At 30.9% G+C, this 27,887-nt stretch overlaps 1 protein-coding gene across 1 annotated transcript in view; it reads left to right on the forward strand.

Moving 5' to 3' along the window:
* The window catches only part of IntS9 (integrator complex subunit 9), a 58,061-nt gene that overhangs the window by 25,760 nt on the left and 4,414 nt on the right, over positions 1–27,887 (forward strand). The window contains 11 exon segments of the mRNA XM_076493586.1: positions 2,388–2,477; positions 4,881–5,037; positions 6,910–7,090; positions 10,911–11,014; positions 12,601–12,732; positions 16,766–16,821; positions 18,207–18,356; positions 19,176–19,262; positions 20,616–20,714; positions 22,712–22,837; positions 25,007–25,063. Of these exon segments, the coding sequence (XP_076349701.1) occupies positions 2,388–2,477; positions 4,881–5,037; positions 6,910–7,090; positions 10,911–11,014; positions 12,601–12,732; positions 16,766–16,821; positions 18,207–18,356; positions 19,176–19,262; positions 20,616–20,714; positions 22,712–22,837; positions 25,007–25,063 (1,239 nt within the window).

Consider the following 27,887-nt stretch of genomic DNA (forward strand, 5'->3'; position numbering starts at 1 on the left):
TGCACTTTATAGATTTGATACTACTAATTTTTGATATGTTATGTATATCTTTCTGAAATGTGGCAGTCTTTCAGTTAACATTACAAGTCTTTTACATACAAAAAATCATATTTTTAATGAAGTATTTTTAATAAACTAAAAAAAAGATATTTGTCCTCGAGTATATTGAGTATGTCCTAAATAATTCGTGTTCCAAGTGATTTTGATGTTAAGATTAAGAGTACTTCATTTTAAAAAGTCCAAATATCATGTGTATGAAAACCTCCTAAATACATTTCAAGTTTGTTTTCAGTAAAATTTTATATTTCATATATATTTTCTACCCTAACTCTATATTGGTCAATTTGACCGACTTCGTAAACCCCTCTAAAAAATCAAAATGAAGCTAAATTATCCTCCTTTTCCGTCTAGAATTACTTCAAATGTAGTGTGAAACTACATTTGTTTTATCTTATGTAGCTTTAAGCTCGTAACATTATGCATCTATTTGTAATTAAATTTTATTGTTTTGTTGCCGTTTGAACCAGGTCTAACTATCATTTGTGTCAATGTAAGTCATAAGTCACATGGGGAATGTGCACAACACAGTATGCTATCAAATTACATTACCCACAAGCCACTTGTAGCTGTTATTGTAAGTGGCTCATGAATTATTTTTATTATATTATTATTATTGTTTATTTCACCTAAATTGACATTATCTAACCTTAAAAGATCCCTATTTTTACATTTTAGTTACTATTATAATAATAAATAAATAAAAAATGAACATGAAAAACAAGAAATATAGTACTTACTTTTTTATTGCTGTTTATTATCAATGGCAGTTAACCTTACATTTTTATACTAATAGTAGTACTGCATTAAGTAATTTCTATTTAGTTAAATAATGCACAAAAGAACATAGATTAATAACATGCAAAAAACAGATGATTTTCCCGACCTCTTCTGGGTTTATAACTATGCAACAAGAGCTGTTACAAATTCATCAAATCTAGCTATTGTGATTCTTGTAGGAACAAAACTCCTATTCAAAAAATCTGTTCAGAACACAACGTAACATAATGCATCATTTGATAGATTAAAACCTTCACTTTCTGTTGGTTATAGATTATACATAATTAAATGTAAGAGATGATTATTAACAAATCCTGAAAGAGAGGGTGTGAGTTTCTGCTTGATAACCAAACAAAATTGAAGGTTATAAAAAATTATAGTTTGTGTGAGCATCAAAACTTTCATGGTGAATAATTTAGTTTCAATTTCACAGTTTCTTACGAGGGTGGGGATAAAATAGTTACTAGGAGAAATTCAGAATGTTTTTTAAATATTGTCTTATAAAATTAAGAACTTAAAACTTATATACTATTAAAATATGGAATATTAGCTAAGATTTTATGTTATATTAATTGATATAACATAAAAACAAAAATTAGTTTAATAAAGTTTTGAATGTAAGACAGTAGAGCCTTATGTCGTTCACAATAAGGGATACCTGTAGCAAGAGTAAAATGATTGCCTACTAAGTTCTCTTGAAATGAGTATATACTAACACTTCTTTTACTAACAGCTGCTCCAGATCAGTATGCACAAAACTGTCTTTTACTATTAATGACTACTTTCAACGAGTATGTGCTAATCCCTCTTCTGTTATTAATGACTCTTTCAAGTTCAAGTGAGTGTATACCAAGCACTCATTAGCTGTTGATGACCATTTTAACAATTAGTGTGGAATAGATCTCAAGTGAGTGTTGTGAGATCATGTGCATATATTTTATTTATAAAATAAATCCTGCATCAAAAATTTGTTTTTTAACTTGCAGCTTTTATAAACTTCTTCCACCAAAAGTTGGATGTCTCCTAGAGATGCTGACTGCTCAATATTTAATTGTGCAATGCAACAAAATGATTTTCCTGAGCCATTAGATCACTATATTTATTTAATAATGTATTAGTATCTTAATATAAATATTACAGTTATTTGTTTAATTAGCTATTATTAGAAACAAACACTTTGACCAAAATAAGAGAATTCCAAAATTAGGTTTTTAACAGCAATTTTTGGGCATTCAGTAACTTGTTTTTCTCTGCAAAAAATGTGCCTTAGATATTAAACACATGCATGGTGGGCTAATAGTGTCTTGTTAGTCTTATGAATTTATGTTTTTCAGATGATTTGTTACAAGAGACATATTGTTCAATCTGTGTTTAGCACTCATTACTATAGTAATCAGTGCTTTTATATTGTTATCTATTTGCTTGCAAAACAAATGCTGGAGTTATTTTATTACTTCTGTAATAGCCCTAAGTACTTTCATGCTGCACTGTTTGTCTATAAAAGCTGAAGTGTACAATATCAGTAAGTGAATGTTCATTCTGTTTTACAGGATGTATTTGGGGTGTTCAAGATTTCAGCCATGAGTTCAGGTTACTGCCTTGGAAGCTGTAATTGGACTCTTCTCACTGAACATGAAAAGGTAAAAACCACTTGAAAGCCATCTACATTGCAGTTGATTTGTAAATCTTTTTCTGGTCAAGCAGCCAAGAGAACATGTGGATGTCAAGCCATAGAACTGATAAAACTTAGTTTTCTCTGCAGATTTCCTATAAAGATATTACCATAGAAATAATGGTCACTTCAGTATTAATTTATTGTTATTAGTAGTATAACAAAAATTGCTTTGAGATGTCACAGTTCGTGAAGATTTTCATACCTGGAAATTGGTTGCTCGTAATTTTTCTAGCATTATTCAGTAAAAGTCTAGTGAGTTTAATAACAAGTTTTATGTAGATACTTGTCATCGTAAGCCTGAAAAACTGAAAATATTCAACTGTTAATTTAAGCAATTTATCAAACTGACAGAAGAAATTGTCTTGACTTTGGTTTTTAAAATTGATAAAGAATTATTTCATTGTTCAGCTTCCTTCATTATTGAATTTTTTTACTGGGAAATTAATAATTAATAAATATTAACTAAACAAGTGTAAATGTTAAAGTAACTGTCAGTATGATTGTATATTATATATGTATGTGTGTGTGTGTGTGTATTAACTAAACAAGTGTATATGTTAAAGTAATTGTCAGTATGAATGTATATTATATATGTATGTGTGTGTGTGTATTAAGTAAACAAGTGTATATGTTAAAGTAACTGTTAGTATGAATGTATATTATATATGTATGTATGTGTGTGTGTGTATTAAGTAAACAAGTGTATATGTTAAAGTAACTGTCAGTATGAATGTATATTATATATGTGTGTGTGTGTGTGTGTATTAACTAAACAAGTGTAAACGTTAAAGTAACTGGCAGTATGATTGTATATTATATATGTATGTGTGTGTGTGTGTATATTAAGTAAACAAGTGTATATGTTGAAGTAACTGTCAGTATGAATGTATATTATATATGTATGTGTGTGTGTGTATTAAGTAAACAAGTGTATATGTTAAAGTAACTGTCAGTATGAATGTATATTATATATGTATGTGTGTGTGTATATTAAGTAAACAAGTGTATATGTTGAAGTAACTGTCAGTATGATTGTATATTATATATGTGTGTGTGTGTGTGTGTATTAAGTAAACAAGTGTATATGTTAAAGTAAGTAACTATATTATATAGTATGTGTGTTGTATTATATTATATATGTATATGTTGAAGTAACTGTCAGTATGATTGTATATTATATATGTATGTGTGTGTGTATTAAGTAAACAAGTGTATATGTTGAAGTAACTGTCAGTATGATTGTATATTATATATGTATGTGTGTGTGTGTATTAAGTAAACAAGTGTATATGTTGAAGTAACTGTCAGTATGATTGTATATTATATATGTATGTGTGTGTGTATTAAGTAAACAAGTGTATATGTTGAAGTAACTGTCAGTATGATTGTATATTATATATATATGTATGTGTGTGTATTGTAAACAAGTGTATATGTTGAAGTATGTCAGTATGATTGTATATTATATATATGTATGTGTGTGTTAATTAAGTAAACAAGTGTATATGTTGAAGTAACTGTCAGTATGATTGTATATTATATATGTATGTATGTGTGTGTGTATTAAGTAAACAAGTGTATATGTTGAAGTAACTGTCAGTATGATTGTATATTATATATGTATGTATGTGTGTATAAGTGTGTATTAAGTAAACAAGTGTATATGTTGAAGTAACTGTCAGTATGATTGTATATGTATGTATGTATGTGTGTGTGTATTAAGTAAACAAGTGTATATGTTGAAGTAACTGTCAGTATGATTGTATATTATGTATGTATGTGTGTGTGTATTAAGTAAACAAGTGTATATGTTGAAGTAACTGTCAGTATGATTGTATATTATATATGTATGTGTGTGTGTATTAAGTAAACAAGTGTATATGTTGAAGTAACTGTCAGTATGATTGTATATTATATATGTATGTATGTGTGTGTGTATTAAGTAAACAAGTGGATATGTTGAAATAACTGTCAGTATGATTGTATATATATATATGTGTGTGTGTGTGTGTGTATTAAGTAAACAAGTGTATATGTTGAAGTAACTGTCAGTATGATTGTATATTATATATGTATGTGTGTGTGTGTGTGTATTAAGTAAACAAGTGTATATGTTGAAGTAACTGTCAGTATGATTGTATATTATATATGTATGTGTGTGTGTGTGTATTAAGTAAACAAGTGTATATGTTGAAGTAACTGTCAGTATGATTGTATATTATATATGTGTGTGTGTGTGTATTAAGTAAACAAGTGTATGTGTTGAAGTAACTGTCAGTATGAATGTGTGTGTGTGTGTGTGTATGTATATGTATATAGAATCATACTGATATAGTTATATATTTAATTTTATATTGTGTTATTACAGATAGCGTATATCTCAGGTTCCTCTACTCTCACCACTCATCCAAAACCTCTAGACCATACGCCTTTACGCAACTCGGATGTACTTATTCTGTCTAGTTTAACTCAAACACCTTTACTAAACCCTGACAGTATGCTAGGAGAATTATGTAGTACTGTAGGTAGGTATTTTATATACTTATCTAGGATTTAAATGATGACCTGCACACACAGCTGGAGCTAATATGTATTGTTTACAATCCTGTGTGTTTCCTGCAGGTACATAGTGCATCAACTCCAGTTCTAAACTCTGACAGCTATATGCTCTAGTGGTAATTTTTGACTCTACAATATATTAATTAGGTGCAGTTTGTAGAATACATAATACTCTTATGAAATTCTACTTGCATTCAAACAGTTAAATCTTAATTGACTTGTAGGTGAAGAAAAAATTGTTTCTAAATTGCCGTGTTTATCTGTGAAACTACATAATTTAAAGAGCTGGGAATTATTTGTTACTGAAGAGACAAAAACTTCATCACAGTGATCTAGTTTATTAGATCAGTTTTTTTTAGAATTGATTAAATCTGAAAAAAGTTTTAAGTTTTGTATTAATGTAATGAGTATTTCCACTGTGTTTAATCTTTGCACTTTATTGAGTATATTATTTTAAGTTGAAGCAAGTACTTAGGGAAAATTGTGCTACATGTAACCAGTTTATCTCATGTGCAACTGATCATAATTTTGTACATTGCGACCAGAAATTCTGGAGGATAATGACAGATTCTGCACTGGCTTTTAACAATCCACATTTGAAATTTTTATATTAAATCCCTAGTAGCAAGCTTCACAGGGTTTATGGAACATTTAGTTAATTATTCTTGTAAAAAATTCTACTTTTTTTGTGTGTATATAAAACTAAATGTTTATAGATATATTTAACTTGTTATAATCTATATTTACATTTTCATGGTTTTAATTCCCAACATGATTGCCTACTTAGCTAAGCTAATATGAACAGTTATATGTTGTTGTAACACACCTTTATGTGTCCATGTTCATGCAACTTTAGATTTAACTTGTACAGTTTATAGATAGTGTGGTCTCACAAACATGTTTTATTCATTTCCAACAAATGTATGAAATAATATGCACTTTATAGTACAAATGATATTTTTGAAGTTAGTTAAAGTGGGGTTGAGGGATTTGTAGATTGAAATGGTCCTTTTAAAGACAATTTTAGGTGTTCGAAGTAATTATTGTAACACCATAAAACAATTTCCCCATCAGTAAGTTTACAAGTAAGTGGGAGTGTTAATGAAAGGACAAAGAAATCTCTTTTATTATACAGTAAAAAGTATGAGACGTGGATCAAAGAAGAAAAATCCTAAATTTTCAAAATATGATCAAGTTTATTGTTTTCCCACTACACTAAAAGCTGTGTTATTGTGTGAAAATGTGACTGTGGTATTAGTTCAGTTTAAACCAAAACATTGTGTGAAAGGGTCATCAGCAGACTTATCTTAAATATTTTGTGAACAAAACCTTTTTTTAGTTTTAATACAATCAGCTGATAAGTTGTATTTTATGTAAAGGCATCTTTAATGATCATTCTGTTGGGTCAAGAGCCCATTTTTTAATGTTACATATACACTGATTTGCAAAACATGGTTAAATTTAACAATTTATAAAGAGAATTGACATTTTTATTCTCTGTTAAGAATAGCTTCTAGTATGATAATGTTACCAGAATATTAAACAGAATGAGTGGATCCATCAGAATATAAGATTGTGTGTATACTTTCTGTTGTTCTTAATTGCATAACTGGTAGATCAAATGTTTGTGTGTATGTGTGTTTTGTGTGCATATTTATACAGTATGTTGAATATTCCAACTTTTAAGTTGTATGTGAGGACCTAACAGTTAAATTTATAAACATTTATGAACATGGTACTGAATGAGTTACTGCATCTCATAATGTGCTCAGGAATGTTGCTTGTCTTTCAGTTGATTTTCTTGTTACATTATTTCCCTCTGGTTTGTATCTTTGCAGCTATGACAGTACGCAATGGTGGGAATGTGTTGATTCCCTGCTATCCTTCTGGAGTGACTTATGACCTCTTTGAATGCTTAGCTGGACAGTTAGACAATACTGGTCAGTTATTGGTCCCTATGTACTTTCTGTCTCCAGTGGCTGATCGCTCACTTGCTTACTCCAATATTTTGGCTGAATGGTTGGTACTTGTTTTTCTTTATTACAATAAGATAGTATTGTGTAAATCAGGAGTGTCGAAATAGTATTGTGTAAACCAGGAGTGTCGAAATAGTATTGTGTAAACCAGGAGTGTCCAACAGTTTTTTTTTTTTCATCATCACCAAAATTGTGGAGGAAGTAAAAGTATGTTAAATGTTTTTGCCACTTGACAAAAACAAATTAACTGTGTTTTAACCCAGGTATACATGGGGGTACAAAAATACACAATAATTGTTTCAGTTATTTATTGAAAGACTTAATTATATTTAAAAAGTAGGTGGCAGAAGTAAAGCACTAATTCACTACAGGTTCACCAGTCATTTTGCCACATGTGACAAGTAGTGACAGTGTTGGACACCATGTGTGTAGACACCTTTATTGCATATACCATACTGTGGAAGTCTAAATGAATACTTTTGCAGCCTCAAATATAGATGTAATTGGAGGCATTTAGGCTTTAAAAACAATTTAGATTATTCATAAACTTAGATACATATCTAAACTGAAAATGTTTTATTCATTCCAACTGTTACAAAGTAAAAAAGCCAGTAAGTGCAAATAGACTAGGATTTGAATCCAGGACTGCAGGAAACCATAGGTCCTGAACAGAGCCATGAATAGTCTTTCTATGCTTCTAGGAGCTTCATCAAGGCTACGTAAAAAATCTCATTGTGATAGTAGGTAGCGTCACTCCATTTTCTGTGCTACTCTCTGCATTTTTAATAGAAAATGTAAATTGTAATCAACTGTATATTGTATATACAGTGGAACCCCTCTAAAGCAGCCACCTTCAGGACTGAAACAAACTGGCCTGATTAGAGGAATTCCACTGTACAAAATTAGGGATTATGTAAACAAAAAAGGGACTGTGATTGAATAACCACTTTCAAGGGGTGGCTGCTTAGAGGGGTTCCACTGTAATTATATTTTGTACAATTGTATAATTTTTGCATGTATATATAAGTGTTATATATTTTAATGAAATTTAATAATTTATATCTAAATGAAAAATAAATAAATGAAAATAAGTATTTTTTATTTTCTTATTTATTTTTTCATTTTTTATGTTTATCTTTTTCTTATTCTAACTTGGAAGAGCAGTCACCTTCTTATAACTGTCTGCAGACAGTGAAGGTTGATGTAGATGTGGAACCCACATCTCACTCTCCTAATTTCTAATTTTCTTATGTGAGACTAGCAATTTGAAGGTTAAGACTGATAGATGGTTTATTCCCACCGCAATGTGGGTCCTTCTATTTTAGTCACCTTTGAAACCTGGGATACATCTTATAACCCCACATTGTAGCTTATATCCTAGGATCTCTTTTTTTTTTTTAATTTCATGATAATGTGTTTTGGTTTATGGCTTTAATATTTTATGGTTGTAAGTATTATATATATATTATCTTCGACTTGCCCATGTTATGAAACATATTCAGCTGGTTCAGTCTGCAGTTCAGAATGTTTTTGATTTTACTTTTTAGTTTGATGTTGTGAGAACCTGTGAAAGTTAACACCAAGGTGATAGGACATTTAGGAACGTTGAGGTCAGGAATTTTGCAGTTGTAAACCTTGTTAACATATTCAAAACTACTTTTGTTGATGAGTGCTTGAGGGAAAGCATTTTTAATTATATATTTTATTAATATTTATAAGTTCATCATGAAAATACCATAATAGTTGGTAGGTTTATGTGCTGCACGATATAAATACTTATTAAATTAATTTTGTAACAGTCGGGTATGAATGTGCTGAGGTGATGGCAGAGGACACAAAATGTTGGTTTCTGGTAGTATTTAGTTTTGAGCCTGTTGTTCCAGTTGATAACCTCTAGATCTAAAGAAAAAGTAGCTCAGTTGATCTTTGCTTTTCAGCTGTGAACTTGATATTCTTGTGCATTGAATCTATGTAATCTTGAAAATTTTGACCTGGGCATAACTAACTGATGTCCAGTTTGACCCTAAAGAAGAAATATCCACCTACCAAAAGTATGAGTTATGAGTTTTTTTATTACTTTCTGTTAAGACTTCTTGAACTTGTATGTTTTTCTGATGCCATGAAATAACTTAATAGAAAATTCCTGAGAGGGTTACATATATATTTTTTTTAAAGAATGTGATAGGACTTTCCTGCTTATACCAATGTAGCAAAAGGCTTTCAGACTATAAATTTACTCGTATCTTAGCAATATCTGTACTACAAGTGTTCAATTTGTATCAAAATTTGGAGATTGTATAAGTATAGAAAAAACAAACCTAAAGTGGTCAGTATAGAATGAATAAGTGTCACTTGCTACAGAGAAAATAAGTGTGTTTGTGTGTTTTCTTATAGCAAAGCCACATCAGGCTATCTGCTGAGCCCACTGAGGGGAATCGAACCTTGATTTTAATGGTATAAATCCGGAGACATACCACTGTACTAGTGGGGGGCGAGAAAATAAGATTGAGAATTTATTTAAATATTTTCTTCTGAATTAAGAAACCTGTAATGTTAAAAATTTGGATAATAAACTATGGCCTGATCCAAGTTTATCAATATTTGTTGATAATAGAGTTGTTTAACTAAGTTGTGAATTTAATTCTGTAAAAAGGTAGTGACGTGCATACTTTTGATCCCTTCACTCACACTTCCATACCCGTAGGACAGGATTAAGATGTGATATTCTTGCAGTTGTATAGAATTGGAGCTTTTGGTGCAAAAGGAATTCAGGGAACAATTTAAAAGTATCATGACATTTGTCCACAAGAATAAACATCAGTTTTTATTATTTTCCTTTAATTATGATTATTAAAGAAAATTAATTAGAAAAAAAAAACCAGTTTATTACTTTCATTTTACATAAATGTAAGTTGTTAGTTGATGGTATTTACTTGAGTATTTCACACACTTGCATTACTGAAATATGGCAGTCACTTCATTGCAAACTTTTCTCCACATCTCAATGTTTGCTCACATTTAAAGTTTAATGAACAGCTTCTAATGTTCCCGTTATAATCTTTTAGGATCCTTATAACACTGTTCTAAATGGGGTTCTTTTTGACAGAAAGATACCCCAGAATCTCATTAGTTTAGTATAAACTTAGGGTTACATTTGTATGTTAAGTTATTAAAACTTGCCAAGTTGTATTGGAGGTAATTGCAGTAGTAATTTCATAACATTCGTGAAGATCTCACTTAGCATTTGGCAGTTTTAACTGTGAGGATCAGAGGGAAGAAGTCAAAGCTTCACATTAGTCAAAGTTTCATAATTTTCTCTTGAAAGGGTTCTGAACCACTATTGTGTGTGGCCTTTGTGGCACTCAAGTCATAAATTCCCATATTTTACTTTCATGTTTTCACCACAACTATCAGCTGCTGCACCATATTAGATGACATATTGGACAATGTCATCAGTGATGATGCCACTGTCTGTATTAATTGGGTTTTTTCTGACCTTTGTAATTTTAAAACCAGATCATTTGCACCTTTTGGCCTATTTTTATTTTTTCTACAATTTATTATATTTTATGTTTCTTTGTTGTTTTTGTAAGGTAAAAAATACATTACTATTTGGTTCAAGTATCCTTGATGCTTTGCTTTAAAATACCAGAACATCCAATCAATTATTTTATTTTTCTACAATTTATTATATTTTATGTTTCCTTTTTGTTTTGTTTTTGCATCACTATTTGGCTCAAGTAACCTTGTTCCTTTGTGCTAAAACATCAGAACATCCAACCAACCAATTCTTGCAATGATAAAAATTTTGCCCACTCTTTTGTGATTGTTCAAAGTATCTTTCTTGATTTGTGATGTCTTAGGCTTTCTCAGAGCAAACAGTCCAAGGTTTATCTCCCTGAAGAACCTTTTCCTCATGCTCATCTTGTTCGTAACAATAGACTGAAGCATTTTTCTGGACTTAAAGGTAGGGAAAGCAAACTGTGTTTATGTATGTATTTATAGTTTGTGTAAAGCATTAGTTATGTTGCAAATTATAAGTTTACTAAAAGAATTATCAGTCCAAAAAGTCTCAAAAGGTTGTTATGTATGGTTTCTGAAAGATCTTCAGTATCAATACTTTTCAGGAATTATGTTGTTCATCCTGGGATCAAATATGGGTTGTTTGTGCTGTCTTTTTCTGTGTGACAAAATGTGACATAAAATTCTTTGCATTTAGCTATTACTCCTTTAGCATTTAGCTTTATTTTTAATAATTTCCAACATGTGAAATTTTTTGTGCACCTGTTTTCAAAAACCTTATTGTTTTGTGAACAGAAATTGCAAAGAGACCTGATAGTTTATTATAGGTACAAAGGCAACCTCTACTTTTAAATATATCTATATAAGAAAACATTGGTTATATGTAATGCTAATTATACGTTTATGCTTAGATTCAGGAAGCAAAAACATTACATTTCACAAAGTAAAACTTGTGAACGTAAATAATTTATCACCCTATCACATGCTAATAGAACATATAAGATAAATGGAAAAAGTCTGTGAACTATTTGTTTACAACTATATTAAAACATTATCAGGTTTTAACAACCTACAGTAAAAAATGGCTAATCTGTTAGAACTTAAGTAGAGAATATCAAAAATATTAAAATTTGAATAAAATAAAACACACAGGGCAGCTGCAGATGAGAAAACAAGTTGACTCAAAAAAAGGTTTAAAAGGTACAGTCAAAGAAATAATTTCAAATTTGGAAGTTTTAAATTGACTGCTATGATGGACAGTTAAGAAAGTGTTTGACTTATCCATTGATCAATGGACTTTTTTAAACACTGAACTTCAGTGGAGAGCTATGCATTTAAAAGGAAAGTTCCAGATATATACAGAATGTGTATAAACTTGACCAAAATTGATAGTTTGCACTTACAAAAACAAACGTAGTTCATTCAGAACTTACTCTCACTAATATTTGCTAAAAGACCAACTTCTGTTGCATGATTTAGGTAGATGGAAGGTCTACTTGGTAGACTGTAAATCTTATTTTATTTTGAAATTTTAAAATAGTTAAGAAAATATAAGAAAATGCCAGTTGACCTAAATTGTTTTTGAAACCCTTCACAGTTATCTGAAAGCACAATGACACGATGTTCCGTTTTCAGCATTCCCTTACAGGCTGCACTACTTTCTCCCTTAAGTTAACATAAAACGTCTGAGATTATTTCATTCTAATGTAGGTGTCTTGTTACATGAGGAACCATATTTAAACTGAACATATTTGATAATGTTGAAGCATAACTGTGGCTATTAAAAATATCCCACCACAATCAATCAACAAGCAAAGAAATGATGCCAACAAAATCACAATTACTTCTCAGCCTATAAGGGTAGAACTCTAGCTGCGTTACTTGCAACAAATACATCTAACTGTTATGGTTTCGAGGAAGAGTTTATTAATGTGATTACAGTTTATTTTTCACTGTAACTAGTATACTCACTTTAAAGACATAAATTTTAATTAGTTAATGTTTTTTTTTATTTGTATATTTTTCTTGCAGCAGAAGGCTTCAGTAATGAATTCCGAACACCATGCATTGTATTTGCTGGTCACCCTTCGCTACGTTTTGGTGATGCTGTCCACTTTATGGAGTTATGGGGGAACTCTTTGAACAATGTGGTGGTTTTTACAGGTCTCGTTAGTAATTAGATTTTTGTTTTAATTACATTATCTTCAATTAAAATTGTTTTTTAAAGGAAATAAAAAAGGAAGATTAAGATTGTGAAACCTAATATAAGGTAAATACTTTCTGAAAGTTTAAAGAAAGTTCTCAAACCTTTCTTTTTGTTGGATTGCTGTTGTTTCAGTAACATCATCATTAGCACTGTTTTTGTTTTGTTTTTTTTAAATACATTTTTCCCCCACTTAATAATCATGTATTACAGTTATAAACACTAAGCATAAGGTTGTCTCACTGAAAAATAAACCACTAAACTAAAAGTACATTAACTAATTTAACAGTAGTAAGAAAAAAAAAACAGTATGAATTTTTGTGACTTTGTATTATAACAAAATTGTCTGAAAAAGTTGTAGGTTTTTGTATTCAATCCTTTCCATGTGGGTCAAAGGCCATGTCGTCACGTTTCTCAACTTGCGTTTAAAACATTATTGAATTACTATTTTATGAATTTTTGTCAATAAGTCTGATATAAAATTGTAGGCTATAATTAAAAGTTTAGTTTTAATTAAAGCATATATTATAAACACACCTAAACTTTGTTTTTGGCATGTCATGTGGTATGTTGAATGCAACACTGGTTCAGATTAGATATTTATGATGTCTATAATTTCACACAAATTAGTAACTCACATTACCAATATCGACAAGCTATAATATAAAATAAGTACCTCTTCTCTATTTGTTGACGTTGCTCACACACTGTATTAAACACAATGGCCCTGCTCACCTCTTTCCATTTTTTGGAAATGCTCCATTATATACACTTACTTCTGTCTGTGGCATTTGAATAATCATTTGAAAGCTCACACTGTTCTCTTAGCAGCTTTTACAGCCACTTTCAAGTATTATGACAACATCTTGTTCTTTCGATACAAAAACTTCAGACTAGTAAGTTGAGTTTTTAGTCTGCTTGAAATTTCATATTTTTTAAGACCCAAATACATTGAAGTTACTAAGCTTAATAAATTATAATGGAATTTTCTGGTATCGATATAGTAATTTTTGGTCATTTCAGATGTTTATATAAAAACCTAACAAAATGTTTCACATCCTTCGCGTGCAAACAATACTCTTCAAAAAAAGAAACGCAAAAGGCAAAATATGAGACAAATTGTTAACAAGTTTATTCCGGGTAGTTCTGTATGACATGTGTTAAACTTTGCACATTCACTGCTGAACATCCAATGTCTGCAAAGGCGATGTCCACACTCACTAGGTGAAGTTTAACGTCATTCAACATCAATAATGAGTATGTCCCCCGTGAGCATCAATAACTGCTTGGCATCTCCTGCCCATGGAAGCGATGAGATGACGAATCACATCCTGTGGAATGGCTGCCAACTCAGCATGCAAAGCTGCTACAAGCTGAGATAGAGTCTGCGGTTGAGGTTGTCGCCGTCGCAGACGTTGGTCCAACTCGTCCCAAAGATGTTCGATGGGGTTTCAATCTGGTGATCTGGAGGGCCAGGGAAGAACGTTGATGTTGTGGTGTCTCAAGAAGACAGTGGTGAGTTGGGCTGTGTGAGGACGGGCGTTGTCATGTTGAAAAACGTCGTTGACGTTCACCATGATGGGTTGCACATGGGGCCTAAGAATCTCGTCAACGTATCGTTGAACCGTAAGATTCCCTCGAATGTGCAAAAGGTCTGTTCTGGCATTGTAGGCAATGGCAGCCCACATCATAACGCTGCCACTACCTTATCTGTCAACATCCTGCACACAGTTTGCTGCAAAACGTTCACCTCGGCAACGGTAAACACATCCTGCCTACGAAGCATAAAAAGCGATTCATCGCTGAACCAAACATGCCTCCATCGCCGATGAGGCCATACCCGATGTGCCCGAGGCCACTGCAGCCATGCTTGGCGATGTTGCTGGGTGAGGATGACTCCTCTGACTGGACGTCAAGGTCGGATTCCTGCATCTCGTAGACGGTTGCGTACGGTCTGATTGGAAATCCTACACAGCCCTGGTATGGTTGAGGCAGTAGACATTGCAGTGGTGGTCCTATCCCGAAGGTGACGTAACCGGATGTAGCGATCTTGTGCAGGCGTGGTCACACAAGATCTGCCAGATCGTGGACGGTCACGAGTTGATCCATGTTGTTGGTGATGATTCCATAGCCTTGTGATGGTGCTTGGGTGGACATTCACAGCTCTGGCAACATCTGATTGAGATTTGCCTGCTTCCAAGCGACCAATGGCATTGTTGCATTGTGCTTCAGTCAGTCTTGGCGTAACTGTATCGCGTGTTGGTGGCTTAACACTGAGCTATGGAAACTGAGAACCCATCACTTTTATAGGGATTTTGCACATGTTGTACTTGCAGAACATGCAGATCTCTCAAACAAATTTATTGGACATGCATGCATTTTGGCAAAAAATCCGATGTTTTCCTCCGTTTTCAAAGTGCACAACTTTTATTGTCATTTTGGTCTGACAGTCAGTGCCTTAACACGTGTAACATCACATACTCTGAGCTTGTAACGTTATTACATATATTTTTCTTTAAAATAAAAAACAATATCCCTTTTGCGTTTCTTGTTTTGAAGAGTATATTATAAGGTTTAGTGTCCAATGACAAGCAGCAAGTGATTATGAAGGTCATAACTAGAAGAGATAATTGTTTGTTTTACTTCTTTATTTACTGTTCTACATCTTAAGAACAAATATGTTTAAGAACTTATTTGTAAATAGTAATAACATATATACATGCATAATGTATAATATTTGAAATGTTACTGCTAATTTACAAAATACTAGGCCATTAAAACACAGCCAAGACAGGTCACTCTGTAAAGACTAAAGGACAGCTTTATATTATTTGATATGGTAACATTAATTAAAGTGTATCACATCATTGTAACTTCTCTTTTGTTAGCTAGGCATGGCTAAAAGGTCAATGTAATAAAAATAATAAATATGTATAAACCTAAAATGTTATAAGATTAAAGCTAAACTTTGGTATTATAATTTGTTGTCATTATAAAAGAAAAAATGGCATAACTTATATTTATTTCATAGTTTACTATGGTGGTTACGAGATTGGTCAAATTGACCAAGCTTGCATAGAGATTTGTTAGTGAAAATAACAGATAAAATACAAAACTATTTTTTAAGAAGTGTTTGATAATTATCTGGGCATTATAAATGTTCTTATGTAAAATTTGAAAATCTTCTGATTCATAAATTACTTTTCATGTTGCCTATCCAACACGCAAAAAAATGGCATGAGAAAAACAATATTTAAAAATTTTAAAACTTTATTTTAAAAAATCTGATATTTAGCATACGAAAACTTTTTAATGTTTACCAAAAATCTGCAAAAGGTTATGAAGATACGTTTATTAGTCTAAAAGTTATTGCTTGAAAACTGTATTGAGCATGAAATAGTTATGAGGTTATTTGGAGTAAAGAAGTTGCCCATGTATCTTAGTTAAGCAAACTTTATTTAGTGTCAGTTCCAGATTTAGATAGGAAATTAACATATGAGCACAATTCTATATGTTTGTACTTGCTTTCTTTCCCTTCCTGTAAGTTTTTTTTAATTATATATTCAGATATGGTATTCTAATTTAGGTCTACATGGTAACTTTTTAAATATAGCTTGTTTGTCATACCAGGAAATTACTTTGAAGTAGTTTATGTCTGATATTTGTGTTTGAAAACAATTGGTTTATAATTTTTTGTGGCATTTTATTTTTGTCATTTATGACAATATTTAAATATTTTCCATAAGACAGTTGCATCTTTTATATTTGAAATACTGTGGAATACTTTATTTAGGTTTGTATGCAATTTTACATAACTGTACAGATTTCCATAAAAACACAAATAAATATTCTCTGTGGTACTTTCCTTTTATAGACGAGCTAGTCCACTGTACAGATTTCCATAAAAACACATAAATATTCTCTGTGATACTTTTAATTGTAGTTGTCTGCTTCATTGTATGTATATTATCATATTTCTTTCATCTTGTACAGAACCAGATTTCCCATACCTTGATGCTGTTTCACCATTCCAGCCTCTGGCAATGAAGGTAAATGTCCTGTTAGTTGTAACTTTATATTTTGCGAAGTGTATGTCGTTATATTTATATCAGTATGGGGACATTCCATACACTTTTTATGTTCTTGTATTAATGTAGACATTTTTCATAGTTCTATTTATTTATTCTGAATATGTAAGAATTTTGCCTGACCAAGAAGTCAATAAGTTGACTTTGCTCTACTTAGTTGCCTTTATCCCTTTGTTAGCCTTTAGAAGTAACACCTGTTCCATCCATGGGAGGGATCGCTGTATGTTGTTCAGTGGTAAAGCAGATGATATCTAGAAGTTACAACCCTTTCTATGTTAAATACAAATAATCAGTTATGTGGCAGCACTAATTGCTATGATTAAATCTCATTTTTCCCATTAAGTATCAAACATTAGATATAAAGAATTTACACAGAATTTCAATGTAATTGGCTGATGGGAAGAAATATCTATGGTAAAAATGTTGAACAGTTCATTAATTTGGTAGGAGATGACTGTTCAGTATCCTAAAACAAGTGTGTTCACTGCATATCCCATTGATTTAAATTAAGATTGCTTTCATTTCTTATAGCACATTATATTCAGTTGTTTATTTCTTTGCTTGATCTAAATTATTTATTTAAATTAAGACTTCATAATGTATCAAGCAAGCCCTTCTGTTATAAAGGAAACAAATGTCCTTTTGTGATGTTGTTTTATTGTAAAAATACCACACACACACAAAGCAAAACTAATATTTTCATCCTGAAGTAACTTACAACAAAAAGTATTTTTAGCTTTAGCTATTCTGTATGGACAGTTCTTCATTTATATAAAATATTACTTTTAATTTCATAATTTCTAACCTGGTAATATGGTGTTCTTTATATTCACTTTTAGCAGTTTGAAAACCATAAAGTTTAAATAGACCAATCTAAGTTAACTTTTCTGCTTATGACTACTACTAATCAACTCATGATAACAGTATCTTTATATCCCATGCTTGTAATAGGAAACTTTTAGAAACATTTGCTTTAAGCACATAATAATTTTTGAAATAAGTTATTTCTTAAAAATCCTTCACTGAGTATGTTTAGAACGTTATGGAGTTACTTATTTTTTAAGACTAATAATGATGAACATTTAGTTATTACTTTTATTGTCTGAGTAATTCAGGAATTATTTTCAAATTCATTGCTGTCATATAAATATATATACACACACACACACACACACACACCATACTATTATGTTTATCTTAAATATCACTTTTCTGATTTTAAATTTTATGTTTTCTGAGTGTTTTTTTTCTTATTAAAGTTAAACACTACATAATACATGGAACCAACATAAACATTTCTATGTTAGTAAATATTAAAGTATGTTAAATAATTTTTTTCCTTGAAGGTGTTTTATTATCCAATTGATACAAGCCTTAGTTTCAGTCAAGCAAACAAACTGATCCGAGACTTGAAACCTTTACACCTTGTTGTGCCAGAAGTGTACACGGCTCCACCAGTTCTGCAAAGACATAGATCTGATCTGAAAATTGAAGCTGTAAGTTAATATTTAGGGAAAATGAAATATTTAACAGTTTAGATTAGTTCTATATCATGTCTCCTACTGATGTTCAGATTGTGGGATAAGTGTTATGAGAATGTGAAGATAGGGATCTGTGACATCAGACTTGATCATCCAATGTGAAGATAGGGATCTATGATATCAGACTTGATCATCCAATCACCTGGTGAAAAATGCCATTGTTGATTGAGAAAAAACTCCATTAGAACTTTGGGAGAATCTAAGAAAACTGTCAAGACTAGATGATTGGCTGCTAGTCTCTCTCTCATCTAGTCTCTGGTATTTGAAGACAATAACTCATATTGTCAGTGTATTGATCACTTGGCTTTAAAAATAGTTTTTTCCAGTTATTTTTAATAATTTCATATGAAACAATTAACGATTTTTACTCAATGTTTCAGTAACTTAACCAGTTATTAAAATATCTTTTGAATATTATAAAAGCTGGTTGTGTTAAATCACAATTAAATATTTTAAAAACCTGTATTTTTATAAATTTGTTTTGTTAACAAAACACTTATTAGTATCTGTTTTCACTTTGTTCATAATAATCGCATGATGAAAACACTTAGATTTGTGTGTGTGTATATATTCTGACTTGCAGAGTAAAATAACTGTGTCAGCATTTAAATCCAACTTGATTTTACTAAAGTTTATATGTACGTAGACTGTACAAAACTTGTACTTGAAAAAGTTTATTCTTTATAAATGGAGCCCTGTTTAGTGTCTAGGTAATAGTTTATCTAATGAAACATTTAAAGGCTTAACTTTTCGTCTCTGTATATTTCTTTGCAGGACTGCCCACTTATTCCATACAAAAGAGGAGATGTTTTGCATATTCCTCTTCAAAGAAAGTATGAAAAAATAGAACTGGATCCAGAAGTTAGTAGAAAAGATTTACTGAAGTGGTTTGGATATTGTTTTGAAGATGTACAACATTGTCATAAATAATGTTTAATAAATTAATTTAATCTTTTATAATATTCATGTAAACATCAGTTTTTTAAGTAATTTCAAACTTCTTTTAGTTTATATTTATAAAAATGCCTTTTTTTCTTTGTGTAGTGTATAGCATTTTTGTTATTAGTATTATCTAAGTAGGTTAAACCTTTGTTTTTCTCAAGCTAAGTGTTTAGATGGTTAATGTAACACGTTAATGTTACTGAAACAAAACAAAGAAGTTAATTTTCCCTAAGAGCTGTCCATGTTGAGTATTTCCCTAGTTGTTGTTCTTGTATTGTAACTGAATAGTTACCATAAAAAAGGAAGTATAGCATGCAGTTCGACACAAATATTATCATCAAAATCATTTTAATGATTCATTAAAACATAATTACTTGATAGGTTATTTATGTCTATCCACGTTTTTATTCAGTAAATAATAACAATTTTATAAGTTGCGTGTTCCAAAAGAGTGATTTAAATTTAGATTATAACTGCACCAGTTTTGATCATTGGAACTTATTTCATTCTTATTATATTTGCCCCCAAAACATTATGTAATGCTATTTTGTACTTTATTAGTTTAAAAACATTTATAATAACTGGTACCAGATGCAAATAAACAAAAGTCAAAATGGTGCTCATTATAGTAACTGTGTAGACTGCATGCTATGGTGTAAATATCTTTGTAGGCTACATGCTATAGTATCAACCAACTTTCATAGAACCATATGAAAGATACCATAATCTTTCACTGGTATTTGAATGTAATAACTCATGCTATCAATGTATTGATACCTTGTTCAGTAAACAATATATTTTTGAAAGCAGTATTTAAATTTATCTACTGCTTTTACTCATAGTATTACAAACATTTCTGATTGGACTACTAAACTGGAAAGAAACAAAGTTTCTCATGAAAAAAACCTGAAGAGTGTATGTTACTTGTATGCTTTTTCTAACATAGATTATTACAAGTGAAGTTAAATACAGTTTTACTCATTTTAGGTTTCCTTGAAGTTATATCTTTGCTTTAATACTTTGAATATATGTATGCTTTTATAAAAACAGGTGCATATTATGATTAGTAACTAAAGAAATGTGAAAATAGCTTTAGAGTGTGTATTAAATTGCAAGATTTTCACATTGTCATAGCATTTTGTAAGTTGGTGTTTTAGTGAAACCTTGTAGCAATATTTCATCTTGTTTTCACCTTGTATATCCAACAATAAACATGTTTTAAGTTATTACATGATATTACCTTTTATTTAAATTATATACCTATGATTACAGCTAGCAGCATCCTTAACACCCACAGAAGTAAAACCAGGGGTTGCCTTAGCAACTGTTACAGGAACTTTAGTGGTAAAGGACAATCGAAGTCACTTAAAGGTACTTTAAATATAGCAGACTTGGTCTTTGTTTGTTTGTTTGTTTTGTTGTTTCTTTCTGTACAACAGCAGGAATAACCCACTGAAGAAAGAGCATACATATATACAACACTCCACAACCTACATAATTATTTCATATGTACAATGCTTCACAACATACATAATTATTTCATATGTACAACACTTCACAACATACATACTTATTTCACGTGTACAATACTTCACAACCTACATATATATTTCACATGTACAACACTTCACAACCTACATAATTATTTCACATGTACAACACTTCACAACCTACATAATTATTTCACGTGTACAACACTTCACAACCTACATAATTATTTCATATGTACAACACTTCACAACCTACATAATTATTTCACATGTACAACACGTCACAACCTACATAATTATTTCGTGTACAACACGCTTCACAACCTACATAATTATTTTCGCGGTACAACACGTCACAACCTACATAATTATTTCACGTGTACAACACTTCACAACCTACATAATTATTTCACGTGTACAACAGCTTTACATTATTTCATGTGTACAACACTTCACAACCTACATAATTATTTCACGTGTACAACACGTCACAACATACATAATTATTTCACGTGTACAACACGTCACAACATACATAATTATTTCACGTGTACAACACGTCACAACATACATAATTATTTCACGTGTACAACACTTCACAACATACATAATTATTTCACGTGTACAACACGTCACAACCTACATAATTATTTCACGTGTACAACACGTCACAACATACATAATTATTTCACGCGGTACAACACGCGTCACAACATACATAATTATTTCACGTGTACAACACGTCACAACATACATAATTATTTCACGTGTACAACACGTCACAACATACATAATTATTTCACGTGTACAACACGTCACAACATACATAATTATTTCACGCACACACGCCACAACATACATAATTATTTCACGTGTACAACTTTGCAAACACACTGATTATTTCCGTGTACAACATACATAATTATTTTTACAACACGTGTACATTATTTCACGTGTACAACACTTTGCAACACACAATTATTTCACGTGTACAACACTTTGCAACACACAATTATTTCGTGGTACAACACTTTGCACGTTATTTTTGTACAACACAGCACTGATTATTTCACGTGTACAACACTTTGCAGCACACAATTATTTCACGTGTACAACACTTTGCAGCACACAATTATTTCACGTGTACAACACTTTGCAACACACAATTATTTCACGTGTACAACACTTCACAACACAATGTTCTTGTTTTTAAATTTAATGTAAAACTTTATAATCTGAATCAATTAATATCTTTTTGTTGTTTTTTCACATTTAGTAATGTAATAATGTTTTGTTTTTCTTGTAACTAGTGGCTACGTGTGTATGCAACTTAAATAACTTGGTACACAGTAATGAATAAAAACTATTTAACCCAAGTGCTTTTGAAAGGTGGACCTTACTTCTGCAGAGGAAAACTGATTTGAAAGGGCTTTGGTTATGGGGTTTTTATGCCTTTTAAATCAAGTGTTCATGAACCTACATTATTTTCTAACAACATAATTGGTGCACGGTAATGTTTTATATCATTCAGATGTTTTATTTTATAAACTTCCTCTTAAAAGGTTGGAACTTTAAAGATTAATTAATCATATCTAATGAGCATGAACTGGAGAATGCCTAATTTCTTCTCATAAGGGTTTTCACTGGTAAGATATTGGTGAGTTTATGAAGCTATAATTCCAGGGTTTGATTCCCTGCAGCATCCACAACAGTTAACTCAGTGTGGCTTTAAAACAAACCAAAAAGGTACTAAAAACTGAGAAATTCCTTTCCATCCTTGATCATTCATTACAGTGTTTATTGTTATGTTTATGAACATTTGTTTCTACAATTATATTTTACACTATTACATATATAAAGCTTTCTTGATATTTACAGCCATTAATAGAACCAGATGGACAAGTGCCTCCTACCAAAAAGAGAAGACATGATGAGAGCAGAAATCCTACAAGTTACACTTGGGGAAGCCTGAATATAGTTCAGTTTGTTCAAAAGTTGGCTAAGGTAACTTGTATAAATTAATAAACTACAATATACTTGAGATTGCTGGGAAAATAACTGTAGTTACCCTGAACTATTATATTGAAGAGAAGGTAATTTTAGCTACTGTAACAATCAGTATAGGGTATACTTTCACCCAGATTTATGATGTGTTATTATAACCTTTCCTGAAGGCTTGGGTATATTGATAAATTACTTTGAAAGATTAAACTTTGTTTAATGATTTTGTTACACATTTGTTTATCTGTAGTGAGCAGCTCACCTGGTGGAAGTGTACAGTATTTGTAAATATGAAGCATTATTAACAGTGACATGATAATGGGGAAATAAGATGTGTGATGATCATTGTAACATTTGAAAACAAAACAAAACTTCCATCTCTATTCACACCTCACAGAAATAAACACTCAAGTCCTAACATTAGCAGCCCAAAAATAATAAATGAAGTCAGTGATAGTGGATACTTATGCCAGTCTGTTCTTGTGTTGTCACTCATAGTTTGTAAGATGATGTTTCTGCTCTGGTGTTGTGACTCACAGTTTGTAAGATGTCATCTTGCTCCTGTGCTGTACCTTACAACATATAAGACATGAATCTGCACCTGAATTGTCTATAATGGTTCATTATCTGTATTAAAGAAGGTAGTTCTAATTCAAATATATATTTTGATAAAAAGAGACAGTAAATTACTAAAAATGTTTAAGGTAAATGACGTAATGAATTATAATCACCCAGTCTGTTCTTATCAAAATAGAAGATACTTTAGACCATCCAGGTGACATAGGGCAAGCATTGACAGACTTTCTCAGCATACATATTTTTTCATATGAAACATAAAGATACTGAGTACCTTGGCTACACTCCCCCCTCCATTTTCTTGTGGCCTCAGATTGAGAAGTCCTGACATAGAATATTTAAAAACAAAAGCATCAGTAGAAGTATAATTGTGTCGATTAAAATATAGTGTAGAGTACATAATGTAAAAACCTAAGTACTGTACTGTTCGTAACGTTTATTGCTACAAAATTATTTATAGAGCCTTCAAATTAACAGAACTGTTTGTAAGTTCATGGAGCACAAAATACATTAATTGCAAATATGATTAGAATGATATTTAATTGATTGGTATTAGGCCCACTTCAGTCCTAGCATGTTCAATAGAAAGAGACCAGTGATATGTCAAATACTTTTAATATTAACCTTTATAAACTCTCTGTTGTGATGTGAGGTCTGGCATTTCAAATAATTTTGTTGTTTATAATCCATATTATCATACACTCTATCCCTTAGTGTCTTGTATTGTGATGCTGTGTATTTCAAAACTTGTCTAGATTGTATTATTTCTTTCCCTCTTCACACAAACTAAAGGAAAGAGAATGTAAAATTTAGAGTATAGATTCAGCCTGTTTTAAGAACTCGTGTGCACACACACACACACACACAAACTGTTCCCAAGAAGCTGAAGTGTAAAAATGGAATGATGTTCCTGCACACTTATGGATCTCACAATTTTATAAGTTTGTGTCAACATTTATTCTTTAAAGACTTGCACATCAGGTTATTTTAATGTTGTTGTGGTTGGAGAAATCAGGTTATTTTATATTGCTGTGGGGTACATTGTAGTTGGTTAAATCAGAGTATTGTATAGTGGGGTGAGGCGAGTTGTACTTTGTAATCAGGATATTTTATAGTTGGGTAAGTTGTTGGTTTTCTATCCTCTGGTTAGAGCTGATTGGAACACTAACAGAAACTGATTAATCTAATCTGATGTCACAGGATTCATTTTTAATTAACTACCACTGCTATAAACAGAAATTAATGTTTTGTGAAGCAATACTGAGCAGCAACTAAAGAAAATTTGACAGTGTTTAGAGTGAAATATAGAACAACTAATTTAAAACCTTAAAGTAATGAACAACTCTTTCCTTTTTTTCACATACTTAACATGCTACAAATTCCATTCTTATCTGTTATTGTGATCTTTCACACTTATATTTTTGTGTAAAAAACTTATCTTGTAGCAGAAAATATTTCTAAAGTTATTATTAAGCATGATTTAAATAGGAAACAAAATATTTAAGAAAACTCTGTTGTGTCTTATAATTCAAAACTATAATCTTAATAGTAATACATAATGTTTTTCGTTCAGTTTCTTAAATCTTTCTGTTTTAGGCTGGGATTATTGATGTTAAAGTAGAAGATAGCTCAACTGGTTTTGTGGTTCATTTGGTAAGTTCATTTTGTGATATTTGCTGACAACATGACTATGTATGTCAGTTTTAACTTACCAAACATGAAGTGTAGTGTCAGCTACTATTTGTTTAGATCAACATGTTTATAAAGGATTTAATGCAAGGTAATAGTGTTATATGTTTTTACAAAAATGAAAACTTATCTCTGTGATATGTTAGTATATGTTTTAAAAATGTTTTACTTGTAAACTGACTAGGAAATGTAAAATAGTGACACTTAATTGCTGGCTAAAAGATTATTTTTCACAGTTCCATTATTTGACTTTTGATTATTCAGTGAAAGGAATATGTCACAAGTGGGCCAATTACACTACACAACAATTTTTTTGAAAAGTTTTGCTTACTGAAAAGTTTTTGCTGATTGTGACAGGTACCTGGTGGGTATGCACAAATATAGTTTTGGTTTTACTTCATCACGTAGGAACTATGAGAAATAGACAGTTAACTGTTTACTGGCAAGAACGTATTTAATTGCGTTTGTGTTTCTAATACGCTATTAAGTTCAACATAATTAAAATTGTTTTGCTGCTGATTTTCGTTTGTATTCAGTGTCCAGTGCATCACGTTGCAGTGTCCAACAGTAGTCAACAAGCATTGACAGATTCCAGTTGCCCTGATAACGTTTTTCCATTGTAGCAATGTCCTGGTGAAACTGAATATTTCGATGAAACCATATGTGATTGGCAAATTTGGATGTGATTTTCATGATCAGCAACCAAAAATCTATAAGGAACACCCAACAGTGTTCAAGAAGCAAAAACTTTGTTGTGCAGTGTTATTCATTATAATATGACTGGTTGTCATTTGTGTTTTTGTTGAACTATCGGCTCGCATCAGCTGGTTAGAGAGGAAAAAATGTGAGAAAATTAAAATGTTTCATTTCTTCAGCAGATAACTTGGCTTAATGAGTAGTTTTTTCAGGTTTTTAGTGGAAATCCAGGACCAGATTATGAAATGTTTAAAATTCAGTGAAGCATGATGAGTACAGCTATACATTCTGAACTCTACCTTACTGTGTTAAATTTTACTCTGTTCATTACAGATTCATATGCTGATACAGATTAACACTCTCACCAAAGGCATGTCAAGGTCCAATGTTACAACTATTAAGAGTTACAATAAAAAATTGGCTAGATCTTTATTATTGTATACGAACAAGCTAGTAAATCAAATTTTAAAGTTCTATAAGTTTTTAACTTTATAAGGAAATGTATAAAATTTTCTTTAATTTCCCCCAGTATGAGAATTGTGACATTTGTTCTCAAGATCATTCCTATTGTCTAATTTATTTATCATTTTTCCTAGGAGTATGGTGTTTGTCATAATAATGTAGATATTATTCAAGTAAAACAAAATTTTTATAGCCTTCAATCATGTACATATACAGAGCTATAAACTACAAAATAAAACCCACTGCCATGCCCACCTTTTACAAGTTACTAATAGTGTTCTGTAACATTTTATACTATATTATTTACAGCCAATAAAAAGACAAAGTTTTAATCTGTCAAATGCCATAGTATATTATGTTTTCAGAGAATTGTCTATTGTCTCCACTTTATTCTCATGGAAGTCGCATTGACAAGTTTAGGTTAACTTTTGAAGGCTTTTTTTACATAGAAAGCCAGAAAAATTCACAATAATTATAGGATGTTGTGTGCTTTTATTTTGTGATCTTAGGTGGAATGCTCAATTCTGTAAAAATTATTTAGTGTACTAGAAATAAAACAAAAAATGGACTTTAGTATCATTAGCAGGAGACAACAAAACACAAGAAGACCCAGGTCGGTACTATATTTCACGGGTATTTTGTATTGATTATTATAAAAGTAAGAAAGATATTAAGATCAAAAACTTATTAGGATAAATTAGGTAAGACAAAGACAAATAACTAATTACTCACAAAGTATACTCGTGAACAGCTTATGTGTTATGTAATTTTGCACCCTAAAAATGAGCTTTTTTTTTTTCAAGAATTTTATACGTTTGGCAAGATTGTTAGTTATACATTGTTCAAATGGTAAGAAAACAATAAATTAAAGTAGAAAAAGATATAATGTTGTGAGCTTTAAGTTGTTTTGGATAAAGAACTCTAGTTTCCTTTTAAAATTTGCAGTCATTCTAAAACTAAAAAAGGGTAATTTAGATTTATTTTGTATTTTTATATGGTGGTTACAAGGTCAGTCAAATTGACCAAAAGCATATAGTGTTAGAGTAGAAAAAATTATGGATAAAATATAAATTTTTACTGAAAATGAAACAAACAGTATTTATTTAGGAGGTTTTAGAGATATTATAGAAAGAAATTCAACAATTTTCAGATGAAGTATTTTTTTAATCTGAGCAAGAAAATCACTTTGTATCTGAACTGTTGCATTATTGAGATGTGCAATAAGGTTTACCAAATGATGTAATCTATTGTTTACAGTGATTTGATACCAACGCAATTAAAAATGTATGAATGGAAAGGCTGTTGACTTGTTATCAGTTGATCAGAAAAGTAGACATGAAGTGTGCAGAAATGGACATTTTGTGATTTTTGTCAAAAAGACATCAATGGTGCCAGTATGCAGGAATGATCTGGTGCTGGGGGAGTAGAATAGGCCTCTTTGTCATCTTTTCTTCATTACATTTCACATTTTGGTTTAGAAAAATTAACAGATAAATAAGGGATGCATCGGCTAAGATTAACAATAATATTCAGGAGGTTAGAAAAGATAATATTAGGGTTAAAAGTAGTAAACTTAATTGTAAAGACTTTATTATATTGAACAGCAGGTTTCAGTCTGAGAAAGGAAAAA

This window comes from Tachypleus tridentatus, chromosome 3, assembly GCF_004210375.1.
Source record: "Tachypleus tridentatus isolate NWPU-2018 chromosome 3, ASM421037v1, whole genome shotgun sequence".
Classification (NCBI taxonomy): Eukaryota; Metazoa; Arthropoda; class Merostomata; order Xiphosura; family Limulidae; genus Tachypleus; species Tachypleus tridentatus.